We start from the raw sequence: 23,067 nt of genomic DNA, 5'->3' as shown, positions 1-23,067 counted from the left end.
GGCAACATTAAAAGAACCTCTATGGGGAGGATACTTTTAAGAAGGCTTCAAAATTCAGCAAATTAAGAAGTCTATTCTTCTTTCTTCTTTGTGCAAGGACCATAACATCATTCCCAACTATGTAAAGCTGAAGCACACATTAAATACACCGAAGGCCAGGAGAATATATCAATGCGCCAGCAAGGCTCTTGTGATTGATAGAGTGCATTACACTCGTAGGGAACTGGATTCAGTCTCCCGAGAGTTGTTTCGATTCCACCTGCTGTTAAGCAACACTCTCTCACGGGAATTGTGACTGACTTTCGATCACATTACTGTTATACAGGCTGAACAAAAATTCAACCAGATGTCAATCAGACAGAAATCAAAGTTCCTCCGTCTAGCTCAGAAACTGGCGGTCTCTCGCATGAACCCGGATGCTAGTAAAACTGTCATCAATCTTCCAAGAAATCCTTGGATGAGAACCAAACGGCAGTTTTAGTTAGGGGTCTTAATTTCGCTGTCGCTTCCTCTAAAATTCCCACTGAGGAGTTAATTACTTCCGTTGAGGCAGCCATCCACAAACTACCTATGGATGAGGCTGAGGAGTTAAGACAGAAATGCGTGAAACTCATAAGGTCCGCTGTTGTACCCATGCCCAATTTAATAAGAGGCAAAAGGAAAGCTCTGAAGGAACTTAGAGATGATTCTGAACTGACCATTCTCTCAGCTGATAAGGGTAATGCGACAGTGGTTATGGACAATGACGAGTATAAGGTTTTGGCGATATTGTCAGAGCCTGTTTACAGATTGAGCTCACGTGACCCCATGACACGTGTGTCCAACGCCACCATGAAGCTCTTAAGGCAATCTTCAGTTCCAAAAGAGGAGGGTAAACATTTGTCCCCGGCGGATGCAGTGCCACCTAGATTATCAGACTGCCTGAGATCCATAAAAAAGATGTTCTCCTCAGACCTATTGTTAGTGCAATAGGTTCTCCTACATATAATCTGGCTAAATACCTAAGCAAATTGCTTCAGACACACATAGGACATACTGAATCAAATCTCAGGGACTCTCGGTATTTCGTCAACAAGCTGTCAACCATAACCCTTCAACCTAATGCACTTTTGGTGAGTTACGATGTGGAGTCCTTGTTCACTAAAGTGGCGAGTGACTCGGTCATGTCTCTCATTGCACACCTATTCCCTGAGGATATTACTAAGCTATTTTACCACTGCATGGCCTCCAGCTATTTCTTGTGGGTTGGGAATTTTTACGAACAGACGGATGGAGTGGCTATGGGAAGTCCACTTTCGCCCGTAGTGGCTAATTTCCTTATGGAGTATTTTGAGGAGGAGGCTACTGCTTCGGCACCCGTCAAATCTATGAGAAACTTCATCTATTTCTAAACCACCTAAATCAGCAACATCCTTCAATAAAATTCACTATGGAGATGGAGTCGGACGGATGCCTTCCTTTCTTGGATGTTCTAGTAAGAAAGAAACCAGATGGCTCCTTAAGACATACCGTCTATCGTAAGCCTACCCAGACAAATCGCTATCTTCATGCAGATTCTCACCACCATCCAAACAAGGCATTCTCATGATACTCGCCAAGAGGATGAGACGAATTTGTGAGCCATCAAATAACCAGGTGGAGATGGACACTCTCAAAGTCGCGTTCAAGGGTAATGGCTATAGTGATTTGCAGATTCATACAGCCCTGCATCCCAGAGAAATGACCAAGCAAAGCTCACAGAAAGAAGAAGTGAAGGGAACTGCCTAATTGCCTTACATTCACAACACCACAGACTGAATTGCCAAGGTCCTCTGCAAACACAATATAAAAACCGTGTTTGGCAGTGCCACTAAAATTGCTCACAGTCTGAGTAAAACCAAGGACAAATTGTCCCCACTTTTACATCCTGGGGTATACGAAATTCCCTGTACTTGCGGCCAAACATGCTGGTCCATTGGTACCCGTATCAAGGAACATGAACGTAATATTCGGCTCAACCAACCAGACAAATCGGCAATAGCTGAGCACGCTCTATCGTCGGGTCATGATGTCACGTTCCAACATGCTCAAGCTCTTACCCACACTAGACACTACAGGTCCAGGATTATATGGGAAGCTGTGGAAATACGTAGAAATCCTAACAATTTCAACAGGGACACCGGCTATAATTAAGTAATACCTGGTTGCCAGCCATTAAGAATTTACGTAGGTAGTTCCCTTCCCTGTCCCTTCACTATTGTTATTTCATCTCAGTGTTTTCCAAATTCGTACGTACACATGTTATGTGAACCTCTTAGACTGATTCTGATGGCTCAGTCAGCTTCCGCTTCGAATGCTAGCGCTGTGCCACGTCCTGGGAGCCATCTGGTGGCAAATGAATGTACCATTTCCACTTCTATTATAACGTCTAAATTCAAAGAGTCATTGTTTAAGAAGCCTTTCTCATGGACAGTCGAGATTTCTTCTGATAATGCAGAGCACAGTTCTCTGTGAAACGTAAAGAATTTCACCTTATTTTCTTGACATGGCATAAGCCCAAAAGCCTATACAGTATCACGTCTATAAGTACGGGCCGTGAAAGCATCAATGGCAACATTTTGAAAAAAAAAAAACTGTCTTCATGGATACTTTTCTGAAACGATGCTCATTCTAGTTATTTAACTATCCTTCTTAAAACAACAGTAAGTGGAAGGAAAAGATCTTGACCACCGTGAAGAAATAACAGAAATATTTGCTATTTTTTGGGTGATTCCATTTCAGTACAAGTCCTTGTCATGGTAAATCGCATTCCTTTCATTTTTCTCCTTGCTTCACAATATTGCCTGTATTCTATTTTCCTTTCTTTCTTTTCTCTGTGATATGGAAAAATACTTATGAGACACTGCTAATTATCTAATAATAATAATAATAATAATAATAATAATAATAATAATAATAATAATAATAATAATAATAATAATAATGGTCCTATGTCCTACTAACTATGTTTATGTTTTCTGAAGACAGTGAGGGGCTGGAATTTTGTCTCAAAGGAGTTCTTTAACATGCCAGTAAATCTACTGACACAAGGCTAATGTATTGGCGCACCTTAAAATACTATCACAGACTGAGCCAGGATCAAACCTGCCAACATGAACTCAGGAGGCTAGTGCTCTACCGCCTGAGCACTCAGTTCGTCACTAAATTTTCTCAAAGACATGGGCAACGTAATGACATCAAAAATAGATATGTGGTATTTCGACAACAGGATCACTTAGTAAATGATGAGGAACTCTTTCATGTGTTTTTATGTTTATCTTGACAAGTCTATAAGTTTATATGTGATAAAAAGTTGAATAATTTATTGATGAAAACAGAGGGGAAACAGAAAGATTTACTTTCAAACCCGTATAGAATTCATAGCTGTGGACCAGATATCATAACGTTTAATTTAGTGCATTTGGAATTAAGCACAGTGAGTTTAACAGTTTTCTCCCAAGGAATAATTGTAATTTTAAGTTCTCTTTTACATATTGTGAGTAATTTTTAGAATTCTGGATTTATGGTTTTTGTTTAAGCAGTAAGAGGAGGGAATGAGCAAAGGATTCAAATGAGCAATAAAATTCATAACATTTATAGCTACTGCTAGTAACTTGCCATGCATTTATTCCTGTGCTGAACAGAACAAAGTGAAGAGATTTATTAAATAATGAACATTTAACCATGCCTGCACATTTAAATTACCTGCTTTTTTTAACAGTCAACATATGAGAGCCATTCAAAAAATAACCAAACTTTGAAAATAACTCTTTAGGGGGCTTCCCAGCAGCCTAGTTGGTTTTGTCTCTCGAAGTATTACCTTCCTCTGTAAATACAATATTCCCATTTTCACTTATGGAAGTAGTCCTGGTAGGCAATTTGGGGAATTGCACGCAGTTTGATTTCTTCAATTTCAGTTTGATCTCTTAAATAGACTGAAATTGTAATCCTTTCAGTGTCCATTTCAGTTTGAAGAATAGAAAAATGTCTGCAGCCTAAATCAGCTGAGTAGGGTGGATGGGGAAGCACAGCCATCTTCATGTTTATAAAAAATTACAAATCTACAGTGATGCATAAACTGGCACTGTCCCTTGGAGGCTCCAGAGATTGTTTCTTCATCTGGTCTTTTTCTTTTGACAATTTCTCTCAAACATCTCATAATACAAAATGTGAACCATTTGACCCTCTATTAAAAATTCACGATGCACACCACTGATATAAAAAAAGACTATCAACACAACTTTCATGTTTGACCTGACCTGCTGCCGCTTTCTTCAGCCTTAGCAAAGTTTTTCCATACCACTGCGCTAATTGCCATAAACTGTGTTCATCATTTGGTACATCTCTGTAAACTCATTTCCCAGTTTGAAACACAAGCAAATGTTGAAAGGCACTCATGTACAACATATTCACAAACTGACAGTTGCTGAATTAAAACTTACTGCTTTACAAATGCATAGCAAATGACTAGTTACTTAGGAACAATCCCACTATATAGTGTCATTTACCAGAAACCGGTAAGACTTTTCATTTGTACTGTATTTTTGAAGTTCAGTTATTTTTTGAACATGCCTCATACAACATATACCTAGTCTGTATAGGAGATGGTATATCAGACAAAATATTGAATAGCTGGTTCCAACCTAATAATCCATTATTAATAGGTACAGACTACTAGTTTACTTACACCTTTTTAATTATATCACAAATCCAGAATTTCTTCCTTAAAATAAAAATACAAATATTCATAAAAACCAATTCTGTAAGTTTAGAAATGGAATGGAAGTGAGATTTGAATAAAAACATTTGATCAGCACTGTTAACCTATAAATTTATCCTAAGTCAGTATTAACAGTATTTAGGAACATGAATCAAACTGGAGAGATGTTTCAACATTCCAAAATATTAAAAGATCATGAACATCGGTTGTGTCTTCAGTAACAACAGGAACAAAATATAACACATAGCATGCAAGTACTAATATAAAGAAAGAAAAAAAAAAAATCATACAGTGCACTCTTGCATTATTAAAAAGTAGCTTACCATGTTTTGCTTCCATGTCCATTATCATAGAGGTTAGCTCCTTTTCTCGCGTCTGTTTGACTGGCGATGATGTTGATGGGGCAGAATCAGAGAGCCCTTTATCCGAGCTCTCTTTCATCATCTTGGCCAAGTTAACCTAAATTTAATAAGGCAGAAAGAAATATTACTACATTTGATAATCAGCCACTGCTGTTTTGAACTCTTCGTCTATGGAACTAGAAGTAAATTTAACTTCACACTGCAATAATGTAATATGATTCCTAGTCATTTCACCCAACTTTTTTGTTCTCTAGTGCCTTTGTCCATGTCTTTTTCACCATTATATGTTTCACCTCAAAACTTTTCACCCTGAAGTGCTCTCGCCCTTGTCAGTTTTGTCTGTACATCTTTCATCCAAAGTTCCCCCCCCCCCCCCCCCCTGTAAATGACCCCTCTCTCTTCCACCCAAGAATTTAATACTAATCATTAAACATTTATAAATTTATTTTCTTTGATCATTTGAAATTATCTAGGTTTCTCTGCTTCTGCTGTCTACAACTAGTTACATTTCGTCTTGAGTAAGAATTTCATGAATGAATTTGTAGAAACAAACCAAACTCCATGACTCAACAGCCCCAATGGGTCTTGGCCCACCAAGTGACTGTTGCTCAGCCCAAAGGCCTGCAGATTACGAGGTGACGCACAGTCAGTGTGACGAATCCTCTTGGCTTTCTAAACTGGGGCCATGATCTCCCTGTCAGTTAGCTTCTTAACTGAAATCATAATATGCTGAGTAGACCTTAAACCAGCCCTCAAATTAAGGCAAAATTCCCTGAGCTGGCCAGGAACTGAACGGGCTGTCAGGTGAGAGATAGGTGCACTACCTCTAGACCAAACGATTCCAACTGAGGTGCTCCCATGGCCCTGGCAGCTGCCCCGGTGCTGTGCTGTAGCACCGGTGACATGGTGGGGGAAGGAGGGGAAGTGGCAGAGGCAGAACCACAGGTCGTCAAGGCAGCGCGCAGCTTACGAAAACAATATTATTTATGACAATTCTGTGGACACGTAAACAATTTATTTTGTACATATATTGCCTTTGCCTTAATGTACATTTAGCGTTTAAGTCCATTGTTGACATCGTTTTGCAGCAACTAATTTACCAATATTGGGAAAATCGATTTGGCAGTAAAAATTCTAAGTACAGTCTCTAAGACAATATCAGACAAAAGTCTTAGTTCTACATTTATTTAAATTCAGAATAGAAACCATTTGTTCACATGCCTAAGTTATACCGAACATTGACATAAATTTTAAGGCAAGTGCATGAAGTTTGGGAATTCTTGTGGATGAACACCTTTGTAACAGGAAATTAAACCACCATTGTAGTGGTAGTACCTGTCCTTTAGGATTGCGTTGCACTGTAGTTTTATCAGCTCTGTTTGGAAATATGATGGTGGTTTTTAAGGACGTGCTGAAAATGGGGTCAAATATGTCAAGTTGACATGCCATATAATTCATTTCTTTGAATCGGGCATTGAATTCATCGTGCAAAGTCTGTAATGACGTCTGAAAGTCACCAAAATTTTCATAAGTAGACGAATGCAATGATTTTAACAAAGTAAAATTGTCGACATTTCCGGCTTCAAGCTGACTTTTCAACAACAAACTCTGCATTTTGAAAGCCTTAATTCTGTCACACATGGTGCTAATCAGTGTGTTTCTCCCTTGCAATGAAGTATGACGTTATGTCCGCAAGAAAGAGAGGTCAGCTACCCATTGTTTATTCCGCGTTGGTTGTGGAGAACTTTTCATCTCCATGAACAGAGCAATTTCTTCAACGATTGCAAAGAAAGTTGCTAGCACTTTCATGCAACTTAACAAGCGCACAATACAATAAAAAGGAATGTCACTACATTCTGCCTCAAGATCTTTAATTCTTTGAACTGCCGATGGTTCAAACCTTGCTTTCTGCAGAAATTTACACAATTTGACACAGTATCCAAAACAGATTTAAAGTTGCGAAAGTTTCTTGCACATAATTGTTCTTGGTGTAAAACACAATGCACTGCGTGGACTAGGTGGGGAAGGAGGGGAACAGTGCTGCTGAGTGCAGCGCTGGTGCGCCCCAGCACTAAGTGCTCGAGTTGGAAAGGCCTGCCATAGACCATGGGGCTGGCTGTTTATTTTGAACAGGAATCTATTGTGCCCGCCCTTCATTAAGTTGTTTGTTCTCTGTTTGTCCTACTGTGCAGTATGGAACTGATTCCACATGAGGACTGTAGTATGAAATGGTGTATGGCATTTAGTGGCGGGAGTGTCCGAGGACATGTTCAACTCGCCAGGTGCAGGTCTTTTGATTTGACTCCCGTAGGCGACCTGCACATCGTGATGAGGATGAAACGATGATGAAGACAACACATACACCCAGCCCCCGTGCCAGCGAAATTAAACAATGATGGATAAAATTCCCCACCCTGCCGGGAATCGAACCCGGGACCCCTGTGACCAAATGCCAGCACGCTAACCATTTAGCCATGGAGCCGGCTGTAGTCAGGCGGTGCTGCATGATTAACTGCTCCCACCTGAATGTGCACAGAGTCTATCCACATATGTACATGTACTCAAGGTACTCTTGATATGGTATCTCATCATATCGGATGTCAAAAGTGTCATTCAAGTCTCAACAGTTCGTGTATGGTCGTCGTAATGCTTCAATCTTTTGCATCAACATACACATGTTGAAGCCCTTGGTTCTGCATCTCTCTCCAAATACTTTGCCCCAAATGGAAGAAAAAGAAGTGGTGAAAGGCTGAACCGAGGGTGAAAAGTTTGGGGTGAAGTGTTCACGGTGTAAGATACTTGGGTGAATTATTCCCCTCACACTATCAGCCCTGAAGGTCCTTTGGCTTACCAAGCAACTGATACCGCATGCTTGCAGGTTAAGAGATAATGCACGGTTAAGGCAATGAATCCTAAAGGCCATTATTCTTGGCTTTCTAGACTGGGTGGGTGAATTATTCCTAGGGTGAAAAAGATAGGATGAAACATCCAGGTATCTGTAAAATAATTATGCAACATGAGAAAACAATACGAATACAAAGAATGTTGTCAGTAGTTGGACCAAACTCTGAATGGAGAACTAACAAAAAGGTACATTGCTTATCTGAGTACATACTTAAAAAGAAAATCTAATTAATGACTGTAAATGTCTGAATTATGGAATGCATTGTATAATTCCATATAGAGCTTCCTTCCTAGAAAAACTGCATTGACAATGTTATAATACAGAAAAACCTAGTCTATTCATGTACCACTGCTCCTTCAAGACTTCATCCCAGTTGATTCCTTTGGATGTGATATCTTCCTTTACTTGGTCCTGCCATCTCCTCCTAGGTCTTCCAACAGGTCTCTTTCCAGTAATCTCGGTATGCAACCATTGTTTTGCAATTCCTCCTTCTGTCATACGTTTGATGTGACCAAACCATCGCAAATGTGCCCTAGTTATGGTCTCCTTCAGTGAATGATTTATTCCAGCTTGTTCTCTAATCTTCTCATTACTTACTTTGTCTTTCCTAGTCTTTTGAAGCATGCTTCTTAGAAACTTAATTTCTGAAGCTTGAAGTCTCCCATCATCTTTTTTGGTAGTTGTGCATGTTTCCAACCCGTAAGTCAATATAGGGACAAAGTATGTTTGAAACAGAGTTTGTTTTGATCTTAATGGCACTTGTTTATTCCAGAGCAGATATCGAACTTGCTGATAGAATTGACTGGATTTCTGAATACGGTTATTCAATTGAAGCTGTATTCTGTTGTCACTTGATATTATGCATCCAAGGTACTGATGCTGGTTTACTGTTTCCAATTGTACACCCTCCAACATTATGTTATCTTTACTTCTTTGTCTATTAGCAGATACTGCAGCAGTTTTTTTAGCACTTACTTTCAGTCCATATTTTTTCAGATGATCATTCCAGACGTTCAGCCTTTCCTGGACTTTCATCTCGCTATTTCCCCAGATAATTATATCATCTGCAAAAGCAAATGCTTTAAGATCCATGTTAGTGTTCTGCTTCACTTTTTTTATGATTTCATCCATGACGGTGATGAATAGTAATAGTTAAAGGGCACAGCCTTGTTGCACTCCTCTAGATGTCTGGAACCAATCTGAATATCCATTTCCTACTTGAATACAGCTGTAGCAGTCATCATAAAGCATTTTTATTCTCTGAATGAGTTCCATAGATACATTCTTCTTTTTAAGACACTCCCATATAGCTGTTCTAGGAACACTATCAAATGCTTTTTCTATGTCTAGAAACACAAATGTCAAGTTACGATCTTTCTCCCAGTGCTTTTCTAATATCATTTTCAGTATGAATATGAGGTCTATAGTTGATCTATCTTTCCTAAATACATATTGTTCTTCTTGCAGTTGGGGTTCAATAACTTTTCTTTAATCTTTTCTCAAGAGTTTTCTCAAATATTTTTAAACCATGGGACAGTAAGGTAATCCCTCTATAGTTGCTGCACTTTTTTTTGACTTCCTTTCTTGAACAGGGTAACTATAACTCCCTTTCTCCAGTCATCTGGTATTATTTTATCCTTCCATATTGCCCTTATCACCCTGTATAGCCAATGAATTCCTGGTGGGCCAGCAGCATTAATCATTTCTACACTTAGTTCATCAAAGCCAGTAGCTAGTTCATTGTGCATACTTTTAAGGGCTGATTCTACTTCACACTAAGTTGGTGGCGTTTCTTCAGATATATTACCACTGCAGCTTGTCTGAAACTGTGTATTAGGACTGGAGTCCTTCTTTATACCATTGTATAAATTCTGAAAGTATAATTTCATAATTCCTCTTATTTCTGTGTATTCCCTAGTGATGCTCCCATCGGGTTTCTGTAAAGCTGTTATTTGCTCATAATTACTCCTGGTATTTCTAATAACACTGTACAGCAATTTGGAATTTGCTTTACTATCTTCTTCCAATTTATTTGTAAAATCAATCCAAGACTTTTGTTTTTCTTCTGCTATTATTTGTTTCACTTGCAGTTTACAATGAGAGAGAGAGAGAGAGAGAGAGAGAGAGAGAGAGAGTGAGTGTGTGTGTGTGTGTGTGTGTGTGTGTGTGTGTGGTTTTTTTTCCCCATCTTTTTTCATCTCCTTTCTGAATTTCTTTATCTCAAGCCTTTCTTGTTTCATTTTTCTTCTGAACTGCACTCTTCATCATTTCACCAGGCTGTTTTTCTTTCCTTTATTTTACTACTGGTTTTGCCACATAGTTCTATAGCAGTTCCAACAAGACATTCTTTGGATCTGTTCCACTCAGTATTTCCTCCTTGTGTTCTGTCTGCAGGTATTTTGGAGGCCACCTTTTTCGTATGCATCATTTTATTTTCTACTTTTTTCAGTTCCCAGGTTTTAATTTTTGGTTTTCCTTGGTGTGTGGATTTTTACATTTTTGACGATTACACAAAGCAGTCTGTGGTCACTACCCAAGCTCTTACTTGGTACAACTTTAACATCACAAATAGTTTGACCAGCTTTTCCATCAGATATTATGTAATCTATTAAGGATTTGGATTGTCCATCCCAAATATACCTTGTTAATTTGTGAGATAATTGTTTTTGAAACAAAGGTCTTATTTAATTTTAAGCCATTTCTCTCATAAAAATCTAGAAGTTGTTCGTCTTCCTGGTTCCTGATACCAAAATCATGCAGGCACAACACATTTTCATACCCAAGTCTGTCTGTTCCCTCTTGTGTATTCAGATCACCCATCACTAATACATTTTCCACTCCTTCAGTAGCTTCCTCCAGGTCAGACCAAAATTGATCCTTTTCTTCTTCAACACATCCATACTGTGATAAAGAAGACAAGATGGTGATGAGTGTAAGAATGCGAAGTGCAGATAAAGAAAGGAATGGTTATGGATCAAAGCTGTTGGAGCTATGTTCCACAGGTTAATTTTATATTCTGAATGGATGTTGAGAAGGGGATAAGGGGGGTAAGCCGACATTCATACCCAATTAAAAAGGTAGCACAAGCGAATAGAGTTCCTAGGAGGTGGAAGAAGAACGAAGAGGGCTGGTACAACAATGAATTCAAAGAAAAAAGAAAATTAGTGATGGTGGCGCTAAAAGAATTTAGGAAGAAGGGAGGATGTAAAGAAAGAATGGCATTTTGTAACCTAAGAAAAGAATACAAATTAAAAATTGTAGAGAGATAGAGAATCTGGATGAAAGAACAAGCCAAGCTAATAAATATGGAGTGCAAGATGAATCAATTAGAGAGGGTATGGGAGGGAATAAATAAAATTAATAAGGGAGGGAAGAGGGTTGGCAAACCAAACATAGCAGACGACTAATGGTCTTTTTTTTTGCTAGGGGCGTTACGTCGCACCGACACAGATAGGTCTTATGGCGACGATGGGATAGGAAAGGCCTAGGAGTTGGAAGGAAGCGGCCGTGGCCTTAATTAAGGTACAGCCCCAGCATTTGCCTGGTGTGAAAATGGGAAACCACGGAAAACCATTTTCAGGGCTGCCGATAGTGGGATTCGAACCTACTATCTCCCGGATGCAAGCTCACAGCCGCGCGCCTCTACGCGCACGGCCAACTCGCCCGGTACTAATGGTCTGACTATTTCCGGGAGCTGTTAGGGGGTGATGACAAATGAAGGCAGGTAAGAAGGGAAATGACAGGAGGGAGAATTTTAGTTCAAATTCAGGAACTTGATAAAGAGATTTCAAGGGATGAAGTGATAGTGGTGTTGAGTAATCTTAAGAACAAATCAGCGGGAGGACGTAATGGTATTAACAACGTTTTCCGGAAGGAAACAGGCAAACACGATCTGATGATAGAGGATTTAGTTAAATTTTTTAACGGGATTTTTGAAGGGGGGAAGTACCCAAAAGAGTAGGAAGTTGGAGTAATATGCCCTATTTATAAAAAGAAAGGTAGCAGAAATTTACCAAAGAACTAAAGAGGAATAACACTGTTGGACTCGCTGAGTAAGGTATACACAGGAATATTGGCGAGCAGGTTAAGTGTCTGGGCCGAGAGACAGTTGATATTGTCAGTTTTTCAAGGGGGGTTCAGAAGAGGACGAAGAACAATACATAGTATAATGAATAGTATAATAGATAGTATAATGAAAGTCAAAATGATCATACCTGGATAGGAAAGGGGGTAAAGTGTACTTAGCTGCAATAGATTTTGATTTTATTAATAGAAAAACTAGGGAAGGTGGGGGTATCTACGAAAATTATCAAAGCGATTCAAGCGTTATATGGGAAGGTATATTGTCGTGTTAGATTGGAGGAAAATCTGTTGAGCAGCCAAATAGAATTTTTTTTTGCTAGTTGTTTTTTTACATCGCACCGACACAGATAGGTCTTACGGTGACGATGGGACAGGAAAGGGCTAGGAGTGGGAAGGAAGCGGCTGTGGCCTTAATTAAGGTACAACCCCAGCATTTGCCTGGTGTGAAAATGGGAAACCATGGAAAACCATTTTCAGGGCTGCCGACAGTGGGGTTCGAACCTACTATCTCCCGAATACTGGATACTGGCCGCACTTAAGCGACTGCAGCTATCGAGCTCGGTACCAAATAGAATGTAAGGTGGGGCTTAAGCAGGGATGTAAGTTATCGCCCATATTATTTCTTCTGTTCATTAACGACATCCTCCAGTCTCATGGAGGAAATAACTGGGCAGTGCCGGCGGTAAATGGGTTGGAGATACCAGGCTTAATATTTGCCGATGATGTGATCCTTCTAGCCCTAACAGGGGGAGGCTTACAGAAAAGTCTCAACATGGTCATGGAATTTGCAAGGAAGTGGTCCCTAAAAATTAATGGAAATAAATCGAAGGTGATGGTAGTAAGACTAAGAGAAAGAAGAATGAAATGATATGGGTGGTAGAGGGAAAGAAGATTGAAGAAGTAAGCAATCTGGAATATTTGGGAGTAATTATAAACAAGAGAGGAGGCTGGGAAGACCAAATTAAGAGGGCGAAGTGGAAGGGGGCCGTAGCTCTTTCGGTGGTCAACATCCTAGAATCAAAATTCCCTGGTATAAATTACAGTTTGCAAAGATTGGTGTTAAAGACGTTGGTGCTAGGCAGAGTACTGTATGGGGTGGAACTATGGGGTTTAGAGGACAAAAAAGACATGTTGAAGCAGATTCTATGCAGATTTAGCAAAATAATAATGCAATTACCACAGTGCACGGCAAATGCCGGTGCATTACTAATGTGTGGGGAGTTTATTGAAGAAGATTGTGTTAAAAGAGTACTAATATACTGGATGAGATAAAAAGAGGAGAAGGGGGTGTAGTTTTGCAAGCAGCGCATCACCAACAGTTGAAACATATGTATTCGGCATGTTGACTTACAAAAATTAAAATGTATTTGGATAGGATCAGTATGGGGTATATAAGGAAGATAGTTTGGTACGGAAAGGGGAACAGCAGGCAGAGGGAGATAGTAGGGAGAGTTAAAGACATCCAAAGGCAGCGCCTGATACAAAAGTGCAGGGAGAAGGGTTCCCTTAGCCGTTACAATAGTCATAAAAGTTGCAAGAATAAGCCTTATCAACGTGAACAGTGCAGAGAGAAGAGGTTTGTTATGGTGGTTTATGGGGCTGTATAAAAATAGGGGATTGACTAGAAGGGCAGATAAGTTATGGTGTTTATTGTCTGGGAAAGTGTCCAATGACCTTCACTTGGTGAATGAATGTGTAACATTAGAAAAAGTGAGAAGTAAGTTATTGAATCCAAAGGAACAAGCTCTACTTATTATTTTTATTTTTTTTGCTAGGGGCTTTACGTCGCACCGACACAGATAGGTCTTATGGCGACGATGGGATAGGAAAGGCCTAGGAGTTGGAAGGAAGCGGCCGTGGCCTTAATTAAGGTACAGCCCCAGCATTTGCCTGGTGTGAAAATGGGAAACCACGGAAAACCATCTTCAGGGCTGCCGATAGTGGGATTCGAACCTACTATCTCCCGGATGCAAGCTCACAGCCGCGCGCCTCTACGTGCACGGCCAACTCGCCCGGTAGCTCTACTTAAGCAGGGGATGAACAGAAAATTATAAAATGGGTGGCGAATGAATGGAACATGACCGGTAATTTAATAAATACTTATGTGCTGTTAAACAATTATGTGTGGTCAAAATGGAAGAATAAAATGGCCAAGTATCTTAAAAGTTGTAAAAAGAAGGCTTGGCGAGTGTGATTTAAGTGCTACTCTTCAACAGTGAGTCAGTGGTTTAGGATATTTCAAGATAAAAGTAGTTAGTGCACAATTCAGCAGGCTGAAGGAGCGATATGTGTGTGCAGCAAAATGGAGTAATAGAGGAAGTCGTGATTAAGAGCAAGCAGACAGGTTCAAGCATATGGAACATGGTTCAATGACAGTGGCTGCTTGCTAAGATGTGTGCGTGTAAAGAGGAAGTGAATAGGCGAATGTTGCTGACACAAAGAATGGGGGCAGGTCATGTACCCCCACAGAATGCCGATTTGTTTTCATTTATTCATTGTCCTATATCACCGAAAGGCATTTATTTCCCTTATACAGTGTTGCAGTATTGCCAAGGTCTCCAAGTAGGAGCTAAAATTTTGTTTTTTTTCTCTGTTTTTTATAAGTTTTATATTTCTTTGGTTAGATGTAAATTACTAATGATATATAGTAGGAGGCGGTTCTTTGGTTTTATGGATATTGTGAACATGTATTTGGGCAAAAGCCTGCTATGTGAAATAAATAAATAAATAAATAAATAAATAAATAAATAAATAAATAAATAAATAAATAAATAAATAAATAAATAAATAAATAAATAAATAAATAAACAAATAAACAAATAAATAAACAAATAAACAAATAAATAAATATATACTGTACTACTGTGAACTGCGAGAAAGTTCTAAGCAAGGACAGTCTTGTGTGATTAGTGTCATTATTATATCTACTACCGTACAAAATGACATAAATCTTCTAATGAAGTATATAATGGAGGTATGTACTTATGACTTTTATTTTTTAACTACCACCTTTATGAAATGGAATCTCGCATACAGCGGAAAACTATTCTGGTCCCTTGCGTTTCTACTGAGGGCAGGTTTTACTGTATAAGGAATTAATCAGTCAATCAATACTTTCCATATGAATTTGCCATTAATGACATGTTTTATTCTCATTTAGCGCTTCTTCAACTGATCAATCACCACTAATCTGCATTTAGGGCTGTCGCCCAGGTGGCAGATCCCCTATCAGCTATCAGTAGTTTATCTAATCTTTTCTATCAAACATTTCTCTTGGTAAATTAATTCAATCTCTAATTCCTCTTCCTATAAATGAATATTTGCAACAATTTATTCTCTTGAACTGCAAGTTTATCTTCATATTATGATCCTTCCTACTTTTAAAAAATCCATTCAAACTTATTTGTATACTAATGTCACTGCACACCGCCTCCCCACTGACAGCTTGAAATATACTGCCTAGTCGAGCAGCTTGTCTTCTTACTCCCAAGTCTTTCCAGCCCAAAGTTAGCAACATTTTTGTAACACTACTCATTTGTTGGAGATAACCCACAACAAAAACAATAATAATCGTATGGCTTCAGCTACAGTGTGCAGACATTTCGATTTGAGGCCATCTGGCTGTCTGCTCCACAATTTTGATGTTCTGTTTTACTCTAGGCCTATTAGATGGCAGTCCGAGTAAACCGAAACGCTTTTGGGTGCCTATGGCTGAGACTTAATGAGTTTTTGTCGAGTGAACACCAAATGTGTCACCAGAGATCTTTTACATACCGACATCACACGATATGGAGTGTCGAATGGACTTTTTTCCGCTCTTCAGAAATCCGACTACCTCTGCCGGGTTTGAACTCGCTATCATGGGATCTGGAGGCCGACACTCTACCACTGATCCACAGAGGCAGCTAACCCACAAAAAACTGTGCTACTTTCCTTTTCATCTTTTCCAGTTCTCAAATCAAGTAATCCTGGTAAGGGTCCCATGCTCTAAATGGGGTTTTACCAGCAACTTACATGCCCTCTCCTTTACATCCTAACCATAACCTCTATATATTCTCATAACCATATGAAGAGACCTGAAACCTTTATTTACTAACTCATTAATGCGATTACCCCAATGAAGATCTTTCCTTTTGTTAATACCTAGGTACTTACAATAATCCCCATGAGGTACTTTCATCCCATCAAAACAGTAATTTAAATTGAGAGGACTTTTCCTCTTAGTGAAACTTACACAACCAGACTTTTCACCCTGTTTGTGATCATACCATTGTCTGTGGTCAATCTCACAACTTCGTCGAGGTCTTTTTGCAGTCACTCACAATCCTGTAACTTATTCATTATACAGTACATCATCATCTGCAGAAAGCCTCATTTGTAATTCCAGTTCTTTACTCATATCATTTGTAGGTATATAAGAAAACATAACAGTCCAATAATACTGCCTTGCAGAGCCCCCACTTAATCACTATGAGATCACATAATCCTTAACCTATTCTTATTCTCTAAGTTCTGTTTTCTATAAATTTATCTGAAATTTTCAGTGATTATAGATTCATTTGATCAGCATATATAATTATAATATTTCATACTATCCATACAATGATTATATACAGTATGTTGTGTTTAGGCCAATTATTAACAGAATAAATAAAACAAGCTTAAAATTTTATACCATGCCAGCAATTAATTTGTAGTGTTTTAAACTTGTTTTATTTCTTCTGTTAAAATGATCAAGTGTTTCTAGGACATTTACAAAGCAAACAAAATATATATTTTACATGGATGATTTATCAGCTATTTTTGAGCCATTTCATATTTACATTTAACTTAATTTGTTCTCCCACGAGGAATACCCTAATATAAGTTGTAATTGTACCGTTTACATTAGTATTCACAAAATTTCCTTAAATGTTAGAATTTTTTGATATGAACACTTAGAGATGGTTATCAAAAGGGAGCTATACAGTTTTAAAAATGAACAATTAAACCACTGAAATTGAGACTATTTCTGCTTCCTATTGTTAGAAAAGATATGAAGACTGATAGCAGATATAAGTTCACAAAACAGAGGTAGAGTGCTCTGTTACAATTTCCCAATCAGATTATCTCATGTATTCCACATGTTACATTCTAGTAGCACTACACAGAAGTCTAAAGTCTGAGTTATGCTAAATCATGCTCAAGCCAACAGGTCAGTGCCCAGTTTCTTATTTCAACTAACGTTGTTCAAGTAGCGCTGCCCTTAAGAAAGAAGCTTCTTGTTGAGATAACAAATACCAAAGTTTGTAACAAAGTACAAACTGAAAAATGGAAACAGGAGTAATTATGTAACAAATAAATAAAAACTATTTATTACATGTAAGCTAACCTCTGTAACTATATTACCATCAGCTGCATTTCTGAAACCAAAACATCTTGGTTTTAAACATAAACATTAAGTTGCAATGAGTCTAATAAAAACTTGCGTATCAACTCAAAATATGTGGGACACAGTTAAAACTGATCAGCAGCATACAACTAATGAAATGTGTATTAGGCTTTTTTTCTATGAAAAAAAAAAAAAGTCTTTATCCATTTGTTCCAAGTTGGAGAATATGCCATGCATAACAAACAGAAGAGAAAATGTGAGCTCTTATGTTGTTTACTATTGGCCAGTGTACGAACTGCTGTGATACACACACTAGAGGCAGCACTATTTGAGGGTTGGTATCTGTAGTTTTATATCCTCAGTAGTAATGCACTGTGAAAGCAAGAATCAAAATAGCATAATCGATGTATTAAATACTTCTATATCACATGGGGCTCTTTATAAAGATTTAATAGGCCACCAACCTTAACTAAATGGAGAGAGAACCTCAGTGGAAATAACAATACTCTTGCTTCAGAAAGAACTCTTGAACCCTTCAAAGGCACACATGAGAGCATCATGGACCTACAAATATCTAATTATTTGTGGTATATTCACAGCAAAATCTAATTAAGATCTGCTAGAATGGCAGTTTGGTGAAAATGAAAATCCACAGCCAGTTTCCACTCATTTGACCAGTTCAGGAATGGAATGAATGGAGCCCCCATCTAGCGGTGAGGATAGGAATTGTGGCGGTTGCCGAAGGCTGTTGCACTCCTCTGGGGCAATGATTAATGAATGACAGATGAAATGATATTGGAGTGTTGCTGGAATGAATTATGACAGGGAAAACCGGAGTATCCGGAGAAAAACCTGTCCCGCCTCCGTTTGTTCAGCACAAATCTCACATTGAGTGACCGGGATTTGAACCACGGGATCCAGCGGTGAGAGACCGGGGCGCTGCCACCTGAGCCATGGAGGCGCCGGCACTTTGGTATACTATGTTATTTTGTTGTGACAATTACCCTTCAACAAGATATTTTCTCAATTTACACATTTTGCAGTCTATTTATATCCTAAAGCAATACTTGCCCTGCCATCAGGTAGTCATTTGAGTACAAATCAGAATTGCCACTGACATTATTCATTAATCAATAATGAGAAAACTGGCTAAGACAGAAAACCTATAGAAAAAAATACCTGCTGTAGTCCTAACTTTTATTATGGATTATCATAATAAATGTAGCATTGACAGAACTTCCTTCACCCAACCTTCAAGAGCCGCTTTTAATGTATTCATGCAAGCTGAAAATGTACTGTTAAAAAACATTTCTATGAACGAAGTCTACAGGGCAATATATTTTGTGAGTTTTTGGACATTCTACACAGCATCACAATTAAATGAAAATAATTAAGCTCATGTGGTCGACTTTAACCCCAAATTTGTTTTGCGTTACGGAGTGTTGTTTTTATTTTGTAATAAGACAGATTAGAACCGAATTGAAATCTTCCAAGACTACAAGTCTAACCACAAGCTATCCACACTATATGCCAACTGACTGCACTAATGGTAACCAAGTGGCAAAAACAAATGTACTGTGCATGCAATAATCTTTTCTTAATGTGTTTGTTAATTAACACATTCAACTAGCAAAGAGACACATAGGGGAGGGACCGATGAACTACAGGAGAGATCACACTTTCTCTTTTATTCGCTATGTGTCATGTTTGCATGTATGTAGTTTAAGTTTATCTGTTACATTCCTGCTAAATTTTAACCAACAGTAGTTATTAATACACAGCACAATATTTTCTAATATTTTCTGTCACACTGTAAAGTCATGGTGGGGTTTAAGACTCGTATAATAATTAAATGAAACAAAGGATGATACATACATTGCATTGAAGATTATCTCAGAGAGTATCGGAAATAGAAGATTTACGATGTGCGCACTGATAATTACATGACAAGTGAAGCATATCATGCCATTCAGCCAGTCAAAAAGTGGACAGTGCAAAGGAAAGAAGCCCCAAGAAATCACTCATATGTGTGGTTCACAAAGTTTTCAAGAGAATCAGAGAAACTGTTCAATCTGTTACATCTGATGTTCTTTGTCTAATGTGGAAAGAACTGGAATATAGATGAATTATGTGTAGGCAACAAATGGAGGACACATTGAGCTGCACTTAACATTGAAAAAAAAAAACAACTTTATGAGCTGATCTTTTGTTTAGAATTCATCTGAAATGTGAAATGTTTAAGAGTAGATCAATAAAAAGTTTTAAAACCCCACCATGACTTTATGGGCACTCTGTACATCAATTTGAGCAGGCTTCAATATCAAGATTTTAATCCTCATGGAGGTCATCTTACTTTTGAGTTGTGGAAAACAAAGTGAGTAGGGAAGGTAAAAGATGTCAATAGTACTATCACGGTTAATAAGATCTACTCACTGCTGTCACACCACCACATGCTCGCATGTTCAAGTTAATTTACACCCATTTCAGTGCAAAATAATGTTATCTTGTTTTTTTTACTTATAGGAGAAACAAATAAATACCTTTGGAAACCAGAAGAATATGATTGGTTGGTTAATTGATAATTCTATTTACAGAACATTAACTTGAAGCTTATGAAATCTAAAACAGGAGGAAAAAGGAGAGTATTGACTTTTCACAAAATGAGGGCACTGAGTAAAGACAAGGAGCTATCAAATTTGGAAAAGAATAAAATATGACCACAGGAGATGAGAAAGGAAAGAACACAATGTGCATGGAAACCATGTCATATCCAGTTTAGGTCCTGTGCTTGTAATACACATTTCCTTGAGCTTGAATGCTCTGAAATGCACAAAACCATGCTTTGAAAGGCTGCTCATCCCACTAACAGATGTCTGAGACATCCCCATGCAAAATGGTGCATTCTTCCCCAAGAGAGATCTATTCAAGTCCAAATAGAGGAACTTTGATAATGCAAGGAATCAAAATATCAATATAATGCAAGAAAAAACAAGAGCCTCCGTGGCTCAGGCGGCAGTGAGCCGGCCTCTCACCGCTGGGTTCCGTGGTTCAAATCACGGCCACTCTATGTGAGATTTGTGCTAGACACAGCAGAGGTGGGACAGGATTTTCTCCGGGTACTCTAGTTTTCCCTGTCATCTTTCATTCCTGCAACACTCAAATATCATGTCATTTCATCTGTCAGTCGTTAATCATTGCTCCTATCCTTGCCACTACATGGAGGCTTCATTCATTTCATTCCATTCCTGATCCAGTCGAATGACCAGAAACAGGCTCTGGATTTTCATATGAGGAAAAACACACACAATTCAATGCTGTGAGTATATTGCTACATTTTCCATCAACAGAGTCACAAACCCTCTGTTTAAAGTAATTACGATATGTAAAACACGTTTGTTCTACTGATCTGATAGTGCTTCTATCAGTCTTCAAAGTGTAAACGTGAGATTTCAATTAAGTGGTTAAAGTTTTTTTGTTTACAACTTGTTTTACTTTGCACGGACACAGACAGGTCTTACGGCGACGATGGGATAAGAAAGGGCAAGGAGTGGGAAGGAAGCGACCATGGGCTTATTTAAGGTACAGCACCAGCATTTGCCTCATGTGAAAATGGAAAACCACAGAAAACCATATTCTGGGCTGCCGGCAGGGGGTTCGAACCCACTATCTCCCGAATGCAAGCCCACAGCTGTGCGCCCCTAACCGCATGGTCAACTTGCTCGGTTAGTAATCACGAGGATGGTTTGAAAAGTTCTCTGAATCACCGCTAGATGTCAGTGCTAGAGCAACGAGGTTCCCGCGCAATAATCACACATCCTTTGTGAGTGAACACGTGACGCGTCAGTGCTCTAGCTGCAGGAGTGTGGTAGTGACGATTCTTTTTTGTTGTTCCCGCGTAGTGATTTGTGACAATGGAAAAAAACTGAGATTCGAGCAGTGATTAAATACTTTGTAAAGAAAGGTATGAAAGCAAAGGAAATTCATGCCGACTTTCAGAACACACTGGGGGACTCTGCTCCTTCATTTTCAACTGTTGCCAAGTGGACCAGCGAGTTTAAATTTGGTCGGGAGAGCTTGGATGATGATCCGCGTAGTGGACGGCCAAAAAGTGTTACGACCCCAGAATTTATCGCAAAAGTGCATACAATGGTCATGGAGGATCGTCGACTGAAAGTGCGGGAGATTGCTGAAGCTGTAGGGATGTCTTCTGAACGGGAATATTATATTTTAACCGAAGAATTGGGTATGAAAAAATTATCCGTAAGATAGGTGCCGCAGCTCTTGACACTGGACAATAAACGCACCAGACTGGAAATGTCCGAACAAAGTCTGGCCCATTTTCAGTGCAACCAACAAGAATTTTTGCGCTGGTTTGTGACTACAAATGAAACCTGGGTACACTACTATACCCCAGAGACAAAACAGCAGTCAAAGCAGTGGAAACATACTGATTCACCACCACCAAAGAAGGCAGTGCGTTCGGCCGGAAAGGTCATGGCCTCAGTTTTCTGGGATGCAAAAGGCATTCTGTTGATAGATTATCTTACTGGCCAAACAATTACGGGGAAATACTATGCAAACCTCTTAGACCAACTACAGGAAAAGATACGCGAAACAAGGCCTGGTTTGGCAAGGAAAAAGGTCATCTTTCATCAGGACAACGCTCCACCGCACACAAGTGTTATTGCCATGGCAGAACTTCATGAACTGGGGTACGAATTGTTGCCACATCCACCTTATTCACCTGATTTGGCACCATCAGACTTTCATCTATTCCCCAAGCTGAAAATTTTCCTCGGTGGACGGAGATTTTCTACAAGGGAAGAACTGACAGCCGAATTGGAGAGGTATTTTGCAGGCCTGGAGGAATCTCATTTTCAAGATGGGATCAAGGCATTGGAACATCGCTGGACCAAATGCATTAGTCTACAGAGAGACTATATTGATAATAAAAGCAGTTCTACCAAGGTAAGATACTTAATTCTAGTACATTCTGAGAACTTTTTAAACCACCTACGTAAAGGGGAGGAGAATAATATGTACATCTCACGAAAGCCACATTTTCACATTCAAGCAGTCCGGTTTCAAAACCCACACTAAGTACATTTTCAAATGATGACATAGATAGGTATGTCAACGTCATAACCTACCTTATGCCGAGCATACTGCAACATAGGCTTGTATTTGTGTGCAAAGAATTGACTGTATATCACAGAGTGAATTCTAATGATGAAATGCTGGTTATGTAACTTTACCTGTGGTTTTTTTCATATTGTAGTCTTACAAAAATCAGCAATTATATGAAGATATGTATTACTGAGTGAGAGGCTGCATGGTTTGAGTCATGTAGCTGTCAGCTTGCATTCGGGAGATAGTGGGTTCGAACCCATTCGGCAGCCCTAAAGATGGTTTTGCGTGGTTTCCTATTTTCACACCCGGTCAATACTGGGGCTGTATCTTAATGAAGGCCATGGTCGCTCTCCTTCCCAGCTAGTCCTATCTTATCCCATCATCACCATAAGGCCTATCTGTGTCAGTGCGACGTAAACCGAATCTAAAAAAAAAAAACAACTAAAAAACAAGCTTATATTGCCAAAAGAAGTACAAA

The 23,067-nt window shown here is 38.9% G+C and overlaps 1 protein-coding gene across 3 annotated transcripts in view; it reads right to left on the bottom strand.

Annotated features, from left to right (window-relative positions):
* The window catches only part of LOC136876967 (uro-adherence factor A), a 203,144-nt gene that overhangs the window by 55,271 nt on the left and 124,806 nt on the right, over positions 1-23,067 (bottom strand). For all 3 annotated transcript variants that reach the window (XM_067150737.2, XM_067150739.2, XM_067150738.2), the window contains exon 9: positions 5,062-5,197. In XM_067150737.2, the coding sequence (XP_067006838.2) occupies positions 5,062-5,197 (136 nt within the window). The remainder of the gene's footprint in view (positions 1-5,061; positions 5,198-23,067) is intronic.

This window comes from Anabrus simplex, chromosome 7, assembly GCF_040414725.1.
Source record: "Anabrus simplex isolate iqAnaSimp1 chromosome 7, ASM4041472v1, whole genome shotgun sequence".
Taxonomy (NCBI): Eukaryota; Metazoa; Arthropoda; class Insecta; order Orthoptera; family Tettigoniidae; genus Anabrus; species Anabrus simplex.
Note: the sequence above shows the minus strand (reverse complement) of the source record. Positions and strands in the feature narration are given on the sequence as shown.